General features: G+C 32.0%; 1 protein-coding gene and 2 long non-coding RNA genes across 6 annotated transcripts; 1 reads left to right on the top strand and 2 right to left on the bottom strand.

The window, feature by feature from the left end:
- Nucleotides 1–234: 234 nt before the first annotated feature.
- LOC145156386 (uncharacterized) lies at nucleotides 235–2243 on the bottom strand. Of its 2 annotated transcripts, XM_079075783.1 has the most exons (3): nucleotides 1808–2243; nucleotides 1599–1723; nucleotides 235–1479 (listed from the first exon to the last, which is right to left on the bottom strand). In XM_079075783.1, exons 2-3 carry the CDS (start codon nucleotides 1618–1620, stop codon nucleotides 314–316), a joined length of 1188 nt encoding a protein of 395 aa, XP_078931909.1. In that variant the 5' UTR covers nucleotides 1621–1723; nucleotides 1808–2243; the 3' UTR covers nucleotides 235–313. The 2 variants fall into 2 exon arrangements, with proteins under 2 accessions (XP_078931909.1, XP_078931907.1); XM_079075781.1 differs by having other exon boundaries at nucleotides 1599–2243.
- An 894-nt stretch (nucleotides 2244–3137) lies between these two features.
- LOC145156384 (uncharacterized) lies at nucleotides 3138–11547 on the bottom strand. 2 transcript variants are annotated; one of them, XR_013736659.1, is made up of 5 exons: nucleotides 10582–11547; nucleotides 9962–10047; nucleotides 9469–9532; nucleotides 4317–5028; nucleotides 3138–3305 (listed from the first exon to the last, which is right to left on the bottom strand). It is a non-coding gene; the product is annotated as an uncharacterized LOC145156384 (long non-coding RNA). The 2 variants fall into 2 exon arrangements; XR_013736660.1 differs by lacking the exon at nucleotides 9469–9532.
- Nucleotides 3665–6000, top strand: LOC145156385 (uncharacterized). Of its 2 annotated transcripts, XR_013736662.1 has the most exons (4): nucleotides 3930–3974; nucleotides 4081–4147; nucleotides 4301–4391; nucleotides 5226–6000. It is a non-coding gene; the product is annotated as an uncharacterized LOC145156385 (long non-coding RNA). The 2 variants fall into 2 exon arrangements; XR_013736661.1 differs by having other exon boundaries at nucleotides 3665–4147.
- Nucleotides 11548–15292: the final 3745 nt, after the last annotated feature.

Raw genomic sequence — 15292 nt, 5'->3', positions numbered from 1 at the left:
ATTACAGTACATATTTCAAATGCATTTGATATTCACAAACCATTTTTTTAAACGATCTCATAGTTATGGGAATGGAATCACTCATGTCATTCCTCCTTTCATTACCGCCTACCAAATGGACACTAGATCTTTGAATTACTAAGAATGAACAAAAGTATTGCAAGAGATAGCATGGACATTTGAAATTCAATTATGTAATTGTATCATCATACACATGAAATTAAAGAGATATAATACAAGAAAGAAAGAGTAATGACAATTACAAATCATATTTGGTTTCAAACATGTGGAAGGGAAACCTAAAACTTTAAACTTAGTATTTCTCACAACATTTGTAATGAATTGCAAACTTACACTCAAGACATTTAAAGATCATGTTGTGCTGCAATGTGGAATAACACCTTTTGCATGTTCCATCCGACAAAATACCTTGAGCAAATGAGAGAGGGTGTGGGTGACCATGAGTGTTATGAATGCCTCCGAACTTTACCTTGATGAAATAATGGATGCTATTCCTATAATATCCACTGGTATGTGTCTCGCACTGAAGTATTAACGGAGCACAAGCGGTATGTATGGACTGAACACAATCTTTACAATGATAGAAAGATTCATGAGGATTCAATTCCTGCTCACAGATTTCACAAAAGTATTCACTCTTGTGGTTCTCAATCGGGAGGTCACTTAGTTGCATGGGATGCTTGTCATACTTGTGCCTGACTGTCTCGGCTAATAACAAAGCACAATCGGGATGTATATAAATATCGCACATGTCGCAACGGAATGAAAATTCATGCTTATAAGTGTATCTGAGACAGATATGACAATTAAACATATTTCCTTTTACTTGAACTAGTGAAAGAAGGTGATTGGGGTGAGCTTCATGTGTGATTTGTTTAGGTATAAGCCCACATGTAACATCAACATAGTATTCACATTCGACACAACAATAAGCAAATCCGTTGCAAGGTAGATGACAAACCTTACAATGGAACACACCGAAAAAGCAACCAGGGATGTTTGAGTAAATGAGATGGAGGGTATGTTGTGGGTGGGCCGGGTGGCTTTCTATTATTGGGGGGTGTCGAGTGCACCACTCATGGAGAGCAAAGTTATTGCAAACCCCCTGAATCTGAATCTGAATCTCATCATCATTAGCATTAGCATTAGCACAAATGTAAAAAGCCATGGAGGACATGATTGGTCTGAGACATCCATTGCATAGCAGTTGGGTCTTTTTCATTGGGTCATGACACTTTAATAACAACCGAGAAGAATTGTTGGTTTGCCCATTGCTTGTAAGTGTCTGATCCACTAGAACTAGAGGGTGTTGATGACTCGTGTGTTTTAAGTTTACCTTGTGATCATTTTGTTGGAAGAACAAGTGTTTTGGTAGGCTGTATGTTTCATCAGGGAACGGGAGATGAAGAAGATGAGGATAGTCAACATCTTCATAATTTTTGTTGGTTCTGCCAAGGCCTGATAAATTTAAAATGGAAAAAAGAGTTAGTATATCTCAAAGAATGCTAAACGTAATGAACTCATCCATGAAATTTTTAATAGTGAATAATAATGAAAAGAAAGGATTCATTAATTACCAGGAGACAAGAAGATGGACATGAATGGCTCTGTTCTTGATGTTGCGCAATCCAGATGGGCATAGTAGAGACATTTATCGCATTTGTAAATCCAATGATTCTGACTAAAATACCCACCACATACTCTGCATCTAGGATAATGTTTAGCTCGTTGATCTATAAAGGGGAAGGAATATGAAATGGTGAGAGGATGAGTATGATGAAAGTACCATCTGTTTTCTCTTGGATTAACAATTTTTCTGGTAGGAAAGCACAATCATTGTGTATGGTGAAGTTGGTACAAGTGGCGCACAGAAAGAAGATCCCTTTGTGTTAAGAGGATGTGGGTGATATGTGCTCTCCAAAGTTGTTGACAGCTCAGCACAAAATTTGTGAAGTGTAAAATCACACGATGAATCTGCCATACATTTGTAGTAGCACTTGTGGTACATGCTGATTTCTTCACCACACCACCCACATGTGACACCTTGAAACCCATCTTTTATAATCGTATCACCACCCTCCTCTTCTTTTTCTTCTTCTTCATCATCATCATCACCATCTTCTTCTTCTTCTTCTACTTCTTCTTCATAATGTACTTGCAAATTAACGAGCGTTAGTGGATGCTCGTGTTCATATACTTTAAGTACCTCCATGATAATTATATCTTTTTTTCCCCAATAAAGATGTTAGACTCTAGACTCCTATCTTATTTATAACAAAGAAAGAGAATATTATGTGTTCCAAATTCACGAAACCAAGCAGGATTCTTTTTATTTTTTTTTCTCTTCTTATTTACACTTGTTTGTCTTTTGCTTTTTTGTTATTTCTTTTCCTTTTTTCCAAATAAGAAGCAATCAGTGAAGATTGTTAAAAGAGGTTCCTCATAGAAATTTATTGCTTTTAGTAATTTACCAACCTGGCATTCCTATTTGTCCCTTATAATGTGGAACTTGTAGTAATGAACTTATATCATGAAATTACATAACTTATGATGCATTTTATGAATGTTTTAAACAATGGAAAATAAATGATATTGTAACGTGTACATCGTTTTCTCAAGGTCTTGATTATTCTGTAAACAGTTTCACATTTTTTTTCTTTTTTTTTCAGTTTCATACACAATCAGTGCTTGCCCTTCCATAAGTATTTCGGATGGCTGAATACATGTTACACTGAGAAGCCTTAGCTAATAGGGTTAAATAATAATGAACTACAATTTGAGAGCATCTTCGGAATTGAAAGAAGGGACCTTCATTTTCATAAAAAGGAAAACTGGACTTGCACTTTAAGAAATGGAATTGACGATGAGTCAGAAGTTAGAATCTCACATAACTACCCCTTTAACTCGAGGAAAGGAATTCAAGCATGAAGCATTTGTTAAAAGTGGTTCCTTGTGGGAATTCAATTTGCTTTCAGTAATTTACCAAGCTTTCATATTTGTCCCTTATGATGTATTTTATGAATGTTTTAAACATTATTAAATAAAAGATATGAAACATGTACATTGTTTTCACAAGGTCTTCATAATTCTGAAAACGGTTTCACATTTTCCTCTTTTTTCAGTTTAATACGTAAAGAATAAACACAATTGAAACACACAAAAGCATGATTCTTTTCTTCTTCTTCTACATTAATACAACCTCTTTAATAAGTAAGGAACAAATCCCATAGCAAGAGATGATACTGACACTCCATGCCTTGAAATAGAATTGAAGGAGTGTATACCTGCCATTTACAACATTCCCTTCAAAACCATAAGCAATTTATCCCAACATTGATCAAATTAGCAACATATAAATGCATTGTGTCTCACACCTAACTATTTTAAACATTGGTAAATAGAAAATATGATATTGTAATGTGCACATTGTTTTCTGTAAGTCTTCACTATTCCATATTAGGTTGTATGTTTTTTTTTAGTTTAATGCGTAAGGAATAAACACATTTGAAACATACAAAAGCATAATCTTTCCTTATTCTTTATCTTTAGGACCACATCTTTAATAAGTAAAGAATAAATCCCAACTTTAAGTTGCATATATTAATCTTGTTTTATTACTTGGTATATAAAGGTTTGAGTTTATTCAAACGTTTCAACTGAGTTTAAAGCAACACAAAGTCCATTAGTGGACTGGTTTGAGTTTATATAGAAGTTTGAGTAACATAAACATATTATGAGCCAACCGGTTGATCTTACCAAACAATTGAGAGTCAATTTTATTAAGTTTATCTAGAATTGTTTTAGAAAGTTCCTATTACAATTGAGAGTCAATTTTCATGTCTAACCCAAATTTAAAACTAACCATCTATATCATCAAGAAAGAGTAAACTTGTAATATATTGACAACATTCTTTTAAAACTAACCATTTATATCATCAAGAAAGAGTAAACTTGTAATACATTCTGCTTCCTTTTTACATTGGATGAAGTAGTTTTGTTTGTGCTCTAATTCTACCAATCATTTCCTAATTCACATTCTTGGTCCACTTTTTTGTACAGGTTATCGGGCATTACCCCTTGTCCCTACATTCTGTCGTGTTCGAAATCATACTCGCCTTCTATATGGGTGTGAAATTAACACTCCTAACTTGTATTAGATCATATTTTATATCCTCATTGACACTTGTGTTAATTCCAATAACATTAAATGATCGCTGACCAAAACTGCCTATCTTTCCTTTTTCTTGTGTTATTATTAATGTTTTCCACTATATTTCAGGTTCAAAATTGTGTACCTTCGACCACAAGGGGCAACCTTCCTTGACCGCTGCCTTTCATCATGTTTGTGAACATATTTGCCTTATATACAAGTATGAACTCCACTACTCTTAACTTGCTATTGATTATTAGAAGAGCATGATCAAAGGGAAACTGATTTTAGACTTCTGATGCCTTATTTCTTTTTGGGTTTTAAGGTTTTTGGAGGGATGAGTGGAAAAGATGAATATGTTGATTTTGCTGTAGTGTTTCTACTATTTGTGTCCATGAGAGAGAGAGAGAGAGAGAGAGAGAGAGAGAGAGAGTAGGGCCACCTCTTTAAAACAAACAGATTATAAGTCAGTAATCCTTTCTGCAAATTATAGCAATGTATTTGGAAAGTACATTGCTATTGTAATGTAGAAAGAATAAAAAGGTAACTAATAATATTTTTTATAAACTCCAAAAATAAATAGGTTTATAATTTACATTTTTGTTCAAAAAGAAAAGCAATTTGTCAAATCATTTTTATAAGTTTTGTATACTTTTTGTTTTGCCCTTCCTGTAGATTATAGCAATGTGCTTTCGAAGTAGGTTGTGTTTTTATGCTATTTTACATAAAAAAACATTTAACTAAATATACTTGAGTGTGTTTGTCTACAAACTTTTTCGCTGATATCTGCAAGAGCCCCATAGCTTCCCTCTCAAACATAGCTAAGACAATAGCTTCAGACTCATCGTGTACATACACTGAATCATAAATCCGAAAAAAAAAATAAGTTAAAATAAATAAACGTTAAGTAACATGGAAAAAGGAATGTGTAAGGTAAAATGTAAAAAAAAAAAAAAAAAAAAAAAAAAAAAAAAAAAAAAAAAACTTGGTACAACAAATTTAGTGGTTTCTTGCATTTAAAATTGGAACATTAATAAATGTGTTACTTCTTCAGGTGCAGTGGAAACATCTGTATGCTCTTTCATTACCTTTGGAGTGACAATTCGGACAACTTGAGTAATACCAATTTTGTTTTCGCATATTCTGTTATAGTACCGACAATAATAATAGCACTAGTGTGACAACAATTAATAAATGTGCTTGTCTTTGTTATTATCAATAATAATAGCACTAGTGTGACAACAAAGCCAATAACATCTATAAAAACATGAAATAATAATATAATTGTTAACATACCAAAAGGTCTTTTCGTTGGGATAAGTTCGGAGTTAATCGATTGAAAATCGACAAAAGAGAATCTATAAATATCAACCAGAAAGTTAAGACAATTTGCAACTTTTGTTTACCTTATGAAGTTGATCCCTTGTTGAAGATCAGACAAGGCAAAACTTGGAGGTTGTTTTGCAATAGTTGAGGAGTTAATTTCAAAAGCAGAACCTTCATGAAAAAGGTCATGAAACTTATAAATGTTTTCTTTTAAATTTGTTTACCTTATGAAGTTAATCCTTTGTTGAGTTTGTCTTCGATTTAAGCGTCCACAACTTTAATATTTTAACATTGATGGTGAAATTAACAATGAGAGGTTCAAGTTCTTTTATGAAAGTAATATTCGTAGCAGCCTTTTTTCTGTAAGGAGTAGAAAAGTTGTTGTAGTTTAGTAAAGCAAAATAGTCAAAACAAACATTCTAAGAGGCATTTACCAGTCATTCTTTGTTTATTGTAGTACATTGTTATTTTATTAAACTTATTGTATCAAGTTGTAATGAAATTTAAAGCCAAAACAAAAGTTAACCTGAAATAACATTGTTAATTATGAAAAGAGTATAATGGTATTTATTCAGAAAATGTGTTTTTAAAGTACAATGCTTTAATCATCATGAATGTAATAAAATGCTTGTATTTTTTTAAAATACGATAAAATAGCAACTTAATTTTATTTTATACTAACAAATTAGAAATTATATATTTTTTTGTGTTGTGTAGAAAGTACGTTGCTATTTTAGAGTAGAAAGGATAAAAAGTCATTGAAATTATATTCTATGTTCACCGACTTTTAATCCTTAAATATTGCAATATAACCATAATACAGCAATGTACCTCGAAAGTACAATTTTCTGAATAAATACCATAATACCTTTTTCATAATTACTAAAATGCTATTTCAAGTTAACTTTTAGTTTGACTCTAAATGTTATTATAATTTGATAAAATAAGTTTAATAAAATAGCAATGTACTACATATAAACAAAAAAAATAGCTAGTAAATGTCTCTTAGCATGTTTGTTTGGATTATTTTGCTATACTAAACTACAACTTTTCTACTCTTTGCAGAAAAATGGCCACTACGAATATTACTTTCATAAAAGAACATGACCATCTCTTGCTAATTTCACCATCAAGGTTAAAATATTAAAGTTGTGGATGCTTAAATCGAAGACAAATTCTTCTTATGATTTGTATTCCATCGAAATGATATTCGTAGATGAAAAAGTATATTCTATGACTTTTTTTTTCTTAGTTTTATTTTTTTAAATACATTTCTTAAATATATATTAATGTTCTTTTTTTTTTGGGTAGTATCATTTAAGCTGTTGTTTTAAAAGAATACCTTTATAAGTCTCAAACACCTTCTTTATCAAGGTTCTTATTAAACTAACTCCTCGACTATTGCAAAAAAACCTCCCGAATTCAACGGTTTTGATGAATCCCCTAGTGTAGTTCGTCTTGGACTAGATCTAGCACCGTTCTCAACGGTTTGTGTAGCCATAAATCTTATTGTATTCATTGAAATTTGTTGACATTGTATACCTTCCCATTGAAAATAAACGATCTTATCATCGATCCTTCGGCTCGGCTACTTTTTTTAAGGTAAGGTGGGATCTTTACATTCTCAATAAAAATGCCTATCTACGTTGAGTTGAAGAGGGAACAAGTCCCACAGAGAGATGAGAAGTGGGGGAAAGAGTGAAATTACAATCTATTCTGGTATGGAAGACCTCCCGTCCACTGACTACAAGACTGCAGTGTAACACCCAAGTTACTAGCTAATAGGGCTTACTAAAAAAGCGAATCTCCCTCTTCCAGGTAATAAATTAAGCGGCGGCGAGGAGGTCCGGTTCCATAGCGATTTTGTCTGCTTTTGGAACTTAGGTTCCTATGTTTTTTCTTTCTGATCTTCAACATAGGATTAACTTCATAAGAGAAACAAAAGTTATGAATTGTTATAACTTTCTCGTTGATATTTACAGATTCTCTTTTGTGGATTTTCGAACGATTAACTCCAAACTTATCCCAACAAAAAGATCTCTTGGTACTTTTATCATTTTTATTTATATAATAATAACTATGTTATGCTACTAATAGTTATATTATTCTTTCATATTAATTTGTTAATTTCATGTTTTTGTAGATGTTATTGGCTTTGTTGTCACACATGGAGCTATTATTACCGATAATAACAAAGACAAGCATAGGATCCACATGGAACTCGAAAACATTGAGTTTGAAAATTTTCTTTTACAATATAACATTATTAAATACATGTTTCTTTCTAATTAATTATAGTTTATTACTTTTCGCAGGGTGTACACGTTACGGTGACTTTGTAGGGTGGTTCAGCCTACCGGTTTTCTGATTATTTTGACAACCATTAAGTGATGCCCGTGTCATTGTAATTCTGTTTTATTTACAGGTATTGTTTGTGTTACAACCTACTTTGATGTGACAAAGATGTTCATCAACAACATTCATGAAATCAATTAGTTTATAGAAAAGTCTGTTACTTTCTTTTGTAATTATTAATTTATTTCTAACTATATATATATGTATGTATGTATCTTATTATTTACGTATTAAATAGGTTGGCTAAAAACTACAACTTCACAATCATCCAGTGTTATCATCATAATTCCTTCAAAATCGGTTTATGTACATGTTGATTTCCTAAACTATCATGTGGTTAAAACAATTTTTAAATGTTTGGAATCAATCGGGTAAATTTAACTATTTTCTTTTACCTTTCTTGTTTAAACAAACATTTTTTAAACATTTAACTTTCTTTTATACAGGTTGAAAGGTTCATAATTGTCGGCACTATAATAGGAATACGCCAAAACAAACTTGGTATACTCAAGTTGTTCGGATTATCACTCTAAATCTAACTAAAAATGGGTAACGAAAGATCATACCGATGCTTCTGCTACAACCTAAGAAGTAAAACTTTATTAATTTTCTAATTTTAAATGCAAAAAGTTCACTAAACTTGTTATACCAAGGTTTTTTTTGCATTTTACCTTACACATTCCTTTTTCCATGTTGCTTAACTGTTCATTTTCATTTTATTTATTTTAACTTTCAAGTTTTTTTAGATTTATGATTCTAGTGCGTGTACAAGATGAGTCTGCACCTATAATCTTAACTATGTTTGACTGGGAAGCTATGGGGCTCTTGTGGATATCAGCAAAAGATTTAGTAGACATTCATACTCGGGTATATTTAATTAAATGCTTTTCTTTATGTAAAATAGCATAAAATTGCAACCTACTTCGAAAGTACATTGCTATAATTTGCAGGAAAGATTCTAGTCAATGGTTTGTTAAAAATAAAAATTATGCAAAACTTATTAATATGAATTGACAACTTGTTTTTCTTTATTTTACAAAAACATAAATTATAAACCTATTTTCTTTTAGGGGTTTACAAAAAATATTTTTTGTTACCTTTTTATTCTTTCTACCATAAAATAGCAATGTACTTTCCAAGAAAGTTGCTATAATTGGCAAGAATGTTAACTGACATCTAATCTGTTTGTTTCGAGTATATAAAATATACTTTTAGTCACTTTTTATCCTTTCTACCCCAAAAAAACAATGTACTATGAAAGTACATTGCTATAATTAACAGGAATGTTAACTGCATTCTAATTCTAATTTGCTAGTTTGGGAGTTTATAAACTATTTTTTTAATGGCTTTTTATCCTTTCTACCCTAAAATAACAATGTACTTTCAAAATACAATTATATTTTCGTTTTTGTAAAAAACCATAAAGTAGCATTGTACTTTGTAAGTGTATAAAAATATGTCAACATTGGATGTATATGTTTATTTGTAAATTTTAAATATATGATGCTTCAAGTAAGTTTTTGGAATGCTGATTCAGGTAAAATTTTTATAAAATAAATATAAAATAAGGATGTATGTTTTATGACTTTCCCATATTTCTGTTAATTAACACTTGCCTTATTTGAGTTTCAAACCAGCCTTTCTACCATCTTCCTCTCTTAACATCTAAAATATTAAAAACTGAAATCCAAATAACATGTATGAGATAGGAACATTATTTTTTTTTCAGTTTTAACTTGCATACAAGAAAAAAGAACAACGAGAAACAATAATACTCATATTTATATGTAAACAAAAAAGTCAAAATACAAAAAAAATTTACAACTTACTTTTAGCATTAATTGATTTAGCCACTTAACTATTTTCTGTAATGATTTTAACCAATACATTTTTTGTTCGTTTCTTTTATAAAAACCATTTTTCCCGGTTAGCCAATTTTGAAAAAGCAATACATAATTTCACCATTTTACTGATTTAAAAATAAAACTATTGTTTTTATTATTAAAATAATAGTTTAGTGGATAAATCAATAATAGTCTAATGGCTAAACTGATAATATTAATCATATTAGATTTTCACCAAAATTTGAAATAATAATAGAGGTCTTACTTTGGTGATCAATTAATGCCTGAAACCTTCAAGTAAACTACATTGCTACTTAAAGAAGAAGCCTTTTCTAGCTCTGATTTCAGCCCCTGAATAAGATAAGTCAAAAGATAAATTATGATACGAATACAATCATATAAATGACTTAATCAAATAAGTACAATAATAAAAATATAAATGACTTATTAGTCTTTTTAATGGCAATGGATGCTAATTGTTTGGCTTAAGACCCGTAGGCAAATGTTCTTTACTACAAGATGATCAAACAATTTGGCCTTTGGCCTGAGCTTTCTTGTATTAAAAAATTACTTGGATTACAGATCCAGATCAAACATTTTAAGAAAAGAATAAAAATGCCAAACCAGACAAATCATACCTAGCTTCTATACCTCATTGAGGAATTTCGTCGAACACTTGGTGTTGGTCTAGAAACAAAAATGCAATTAAAGCGACACCAAAGATGAAATCTGATCAACTTTAGGGTTAAAAATCAAATAACTCGCTACTTCTAGATCAAATAACTCCGGACAAGGTTCAAAAACTTTCAATACTTAATCGGTAAAAAGGAATGTGGTGGACTTCTAATCGTATTTATACATAGATTAAAATTTGGGAGTGATTACCTTAATTTCTTCGAATCTTCCTAACCAACACCAAAATCTCGGTTATCAATCGCTGATTTCTCGCTTTGAAGATGGAAATCAAGGTCGGATTGTGAGGTTTTCTAGTACGCGCGTTTAATGGATCAAAAAACCTGTTCCCGAGTGTCATTCATTTAAGGAGGGAAGTAAAGAGAAAGTGAGGAGGGAAGTAGATAGAAAGCGAGGGAATCGGAAAGAATGAGTAACCCATCGTGTTCCCGAGAGTTTTTTTTTTTTTTTTTTTTTTGGAATGATTTGAGAAGAAAATAAAGGAAATCACAGATAATCTTCCCCCTAATCTTCCCTTCTAATCTTCCTCCCAAATTGGAGAGAAGAGAATTTTTGATAAAGATAACAACACACGGTTTACCAGTCTTTCCTTTCTTCTTTTTTTTTCCTTGCAGCTGGGGAACACATTTTTTTTATAAATTTCTTCTCATTTCCTTCGAACTCGAGAACACGGAAAAATCAGTCATTTCCTTCCCTCCTTTTCTTTTGTTTCCATATTTTCCTTCATTTTCTTTTCTTTCCGTTAGTAAAACTCTGGAACAGGGTTAGGGAGAGAAAATAGGTGTGGTGTGTGCACAAAATGACGGTGAAGGAAGAGCAGCGGCAGAGATGGTGGAACCAGAGAGGGTGAATATATTTCTTTAGAGTGATTCACGGCACCAATAATTTTGGAGAAAGATATGGTTGAAGGTTTTGAGGATTCCTAATTTCTGGGATTAGTTGAAATACCCAATTGAAAGAGAAAAATATATGAGCGGGAAAATCATTAGTTGAGGTTTAAAAATGTGCCACATGGCAGAAGCATTGTGTAGAAACATAAACTAGTAGAAGTAACCTTAATTTGATCTATGCTAAATGCTAACGTGTACTTACGATCGCTGGACCGATCGGAGAATACCAGCGACCTTGTTTGTCTCTTCGGTAACCCTAACCTTTTTTATGTTGATTTTCTGATTAGGCAGCAATTTGAGGATCACTCTGTTAGGGTCCAGCCGTCCTCAACTCATTTAATTTAAGTTGAATGTTAATTATATAATTATTCAAAAACTTTATTTATTTATTTAAATCAAAGTTCTAAAAAGTTCAACAACTCCAAAGCTTATATTTGCCGTCAAGTTCTAACAAATAAGTCATATATGTATATAAAAATTAATAATAATAAAAAATACATATAAAATTATTAACTACATACAAAATTGCCGTCTTAAGTCACGTTTTACAAACGACTTGCATCGCCACGGCTCGTAAAAACTTGAGGCTTGATATCGCCGTCAAGTCACGCATAACATTATTTAGCACATCGATTTAAATTCATTATTTCAATTTTAAATAAAAAATAACCTAATCGATTATATCCCAACTATTAAATCATTAGTTTTAAGAACAAAAAACATAATTTATTCTTAAGCTACTCATAATTTCACATATATCACATGACTTGAACCCTCGATTTTAAGGGAAAAAAAAACATCACTGGGCTAAAAGCCTTTTCGTAGTTTTAAAGCACATTCTAGCATATTTAAAGAGGACATTATTCAATATATGGATATATAGTTGACGATTCGAACCAATGCGTCTTTGAAGGCGGGCGACCGCACTTGGTCCATGTCATGGAGAGAGGACAATTTTACATACGATTTAATCCATTGTCCAATAATAGGAAATCTGGTAATCCAAAAGGAAAAAGCTCATGTTGTATTCCAATTCCAATAATTCATGCTACAATTAAAAATTGTCAAAACTAGTGTTTTAAAAACTGGGCTAAATTTTTTTGCATTTGGGCTAATAATGAGCTCATGTAGATTTGCAACAAGAAGGGCTTATGTTTTGTTCCAATTACAAAATTCCAAATTTACGGAGACTACGAAGTTAAAGCAATGTTTATTGTTTCTTGGTTTCCTGATTCCACTGGACTCCACGTCTCGTTTCTGATTGCACGCCTGCTCTCATTTTTTATTGTCAATTGAAATCATACAAGTAATTATTCCATTATTCACAATTTCTTAATCAAATGACCTTTTTATATATTCTGATTGTCGTTGCTGATTAATGAACATAACACACTAACACACAAATTATGAATAAATGAATTCTAGACTTCACATTAGTGTCTTACGAAATTTGATTTATGTTTTAAGTGATTTATGTAATTGCCAGTTCCCTTTAGTTTTTGTAATTTTGTTACTGTTTTGTGGCATCTACTTCGTTGGTTAGAACAATGTTTATGACTTTCACATTGTTTTTTAATGTGCGGTTCTTGATAGGTTTATCCGAAAGAAAAACCTCAAGTTTCTTCTTAGAATCAAAACAGTGGCCAAGCGTCTGGCACACACACTTGTGGATCATGGAGTCCGTCAGGACTTCATGACAGACATTCATGAACAACCCAAAGAAAGTGGCAACAAAAAAGAAGTTTTGGAATAAAAGGAAGGGGCAGTCGACACAAGAGCCCGCAAAGAAGCAACAAATTGTGGCAGTCCACGCCATCACCGCTCCTACACCAACAAAGCTGTCATACCCCCAAACCGGAATGACGGAAACGTTCGGGGGAGGAGGATGTCATGTACAGTATCAAAATAATTGTATAATAGTAATCAAAGCAAACACAACCATTACATTGATAAAGTAAAGTATTTACATCTGTTCGATACATAGTTTGTATGACATCAAAGTGTATAACAAAAGTGTAAAAGACGCGACTCTAAAAACTCCATCTTCTTAAAACCTACGGGTGTACATGTCTACTGGTTCCCTGAGAATACAAGTGGTTTTGAAAGTGTATCAATATTTAAGTTGGTGAGTTCATGAGTATGTATTTGAGATGGAAAGTTTGACTTTGTTCCTTGAAAATGTTATAGTGTACTTCCAGAAAATCCAATATTTTCTTTAGTAAATGTAATGTAGTCTTAGGCCTTACGACCCAAATGTATGTAGTTACTGTACTCTATAATAGTATATGTAGTCTTATTAATGAATAAAACCATATCATGTATGTTTTCCTTAAAATGTATGTCGTACTAAGGTACTCTATACTAGAAAAGTAGTGTATTGTAGTAGTATTTGTATGAAAACCTTTGTATGAATCTCTGGATACCACCAGCTGTAGTGTATAATAGTGTACTGTTTTGTATGAAACCCTTTGTATTAATGCCTGGATACCACCAGCTGTAGTGTATAATAGTGTACTATATGAAAACCTTTGTATGAATGCCTGGATACCACCAGCTGTAGTGTATAATAGCGTACTGTATGAAAACCTTTGTATGAATGCCTGTATACCACCAGCTGTAGTGTATAATAGTGTACTGTATGAAAACCTTTGTATGAATGCCTGGATACCACCAGCTGTAGTGTATAATAATGTACTGTATGAAAACCTTTGGATGAATGCCTGGATACCACCACATATAGTGTATAATAGTGTACTGTAGTTTTATTAATTAAAATAAAACCATTGAAGTAGTGTTAATCCCGTAAACAAATGTTTTAGTTAATATTGTTGTGAGTTTCATATAACCATGCTAAACTGGCTAGTGGCCTCTACGACGTTCTTCAGGCGTCGGAATGTTTTGACGTTTGTCACCCCAGGCCTGTCGACCTAACTATAGCTAACAGTTTAGGTGCGGGGTTGTCAATCCTGTATAGATCTATACACAAAGTCACGCTCTCCCTCCAGGAGACTCTGGCTATAATTTATAGGACTTAGACTTGTACCCCGATGGGTACAATTGAAGTAGTGCCTCACAACCCTGTATTTACTAGTTTACGTGTAGTGTAGTAGTGTTCTCTTGTACTTGAAACTGTATGTATCACCTCGTAGTAGTGCACTTTGTAATGTAAAATAATTATACTTAAATAATTATTTAGTAGTGTATCCTTGAATCAATGTGTTAGAGTAGTGTTCCATAAAATATACCAACTATAGTTTATATACTTGTTTCTGAATAGTGTTCTTGAATTTGTAAAATAGTGTAGTGTTTCCCAAACTATACCTATTATAGTTTAAGTGTATGTTCTTGTACTTAGTAAAATAGTGTAGTAGTTCACAAACTATACCAATTATAGTTTAAATGTATTGTTTTGAATGTACTGAAAACCTTTGCAATTTAACCGTGTGTATGAAGTAATAGTACGTGATTCGTGAAAAGTACCCTTTTTGCTCAACATGTTACAAAGAAGGTTAAAAATATACGTAAATATATTTTTATAAATTGTAGCGATAAATCAGTTTGAATCAATTGCAAATGGTTTGAAATCGTTTGGATATTAACACAAGATTTCTTGTATTTTACTTGTATTCCCCCCTAAAAAAATTGAAAAATAGTGAAAATGTAGGGGTATGAACTTACCTCTAGTGCGTGTTAGAGTCTGGATACCGGAACTGTATAGACGATCCTCGGGCTAGCGTATGTGGAAAGAACGGTATCCTAGAATTATTTAAACACGTAATCATATTTAAATTAGCGAGATAATTAATTAAAGTGTTAGACAACACTTAATTTATGTAAGGAATTTCTCACAAGAATTACCGAGAATTGTATGAAGTGTTGATGAGGGTTTTCAGCCTAGCCTTCGCCGAAATCCTTGATTTTGGTCTTAAACTCCTCAACCAAGAACCAAGTTCACAGCTTTAGAGAGTTTTCGATCCTGAATGAGTTTTCGGTCCAGGGAGTTTTTGGTCAGC

Source organism: Lactuca virosa, chromosome 2 (assembly GCF_052849685.1).
Source record: "Lactuca virosa cultivar CGN04683 chromosome 2, Lactuca_virosa_CGN04683_v6, whole genome shotgun sequence".
Lineage (NCBI taxonomy): Eukaryota > Viridiplantae > Streptophyta > Magnoliopsida > Asterales > Asteraceae > Lactuca > Lactuca virosa.
Note: the sequence above shows the minus strand (reverse complement) of the source record. Positions and strands in the feature narration are given on the sequence as shown.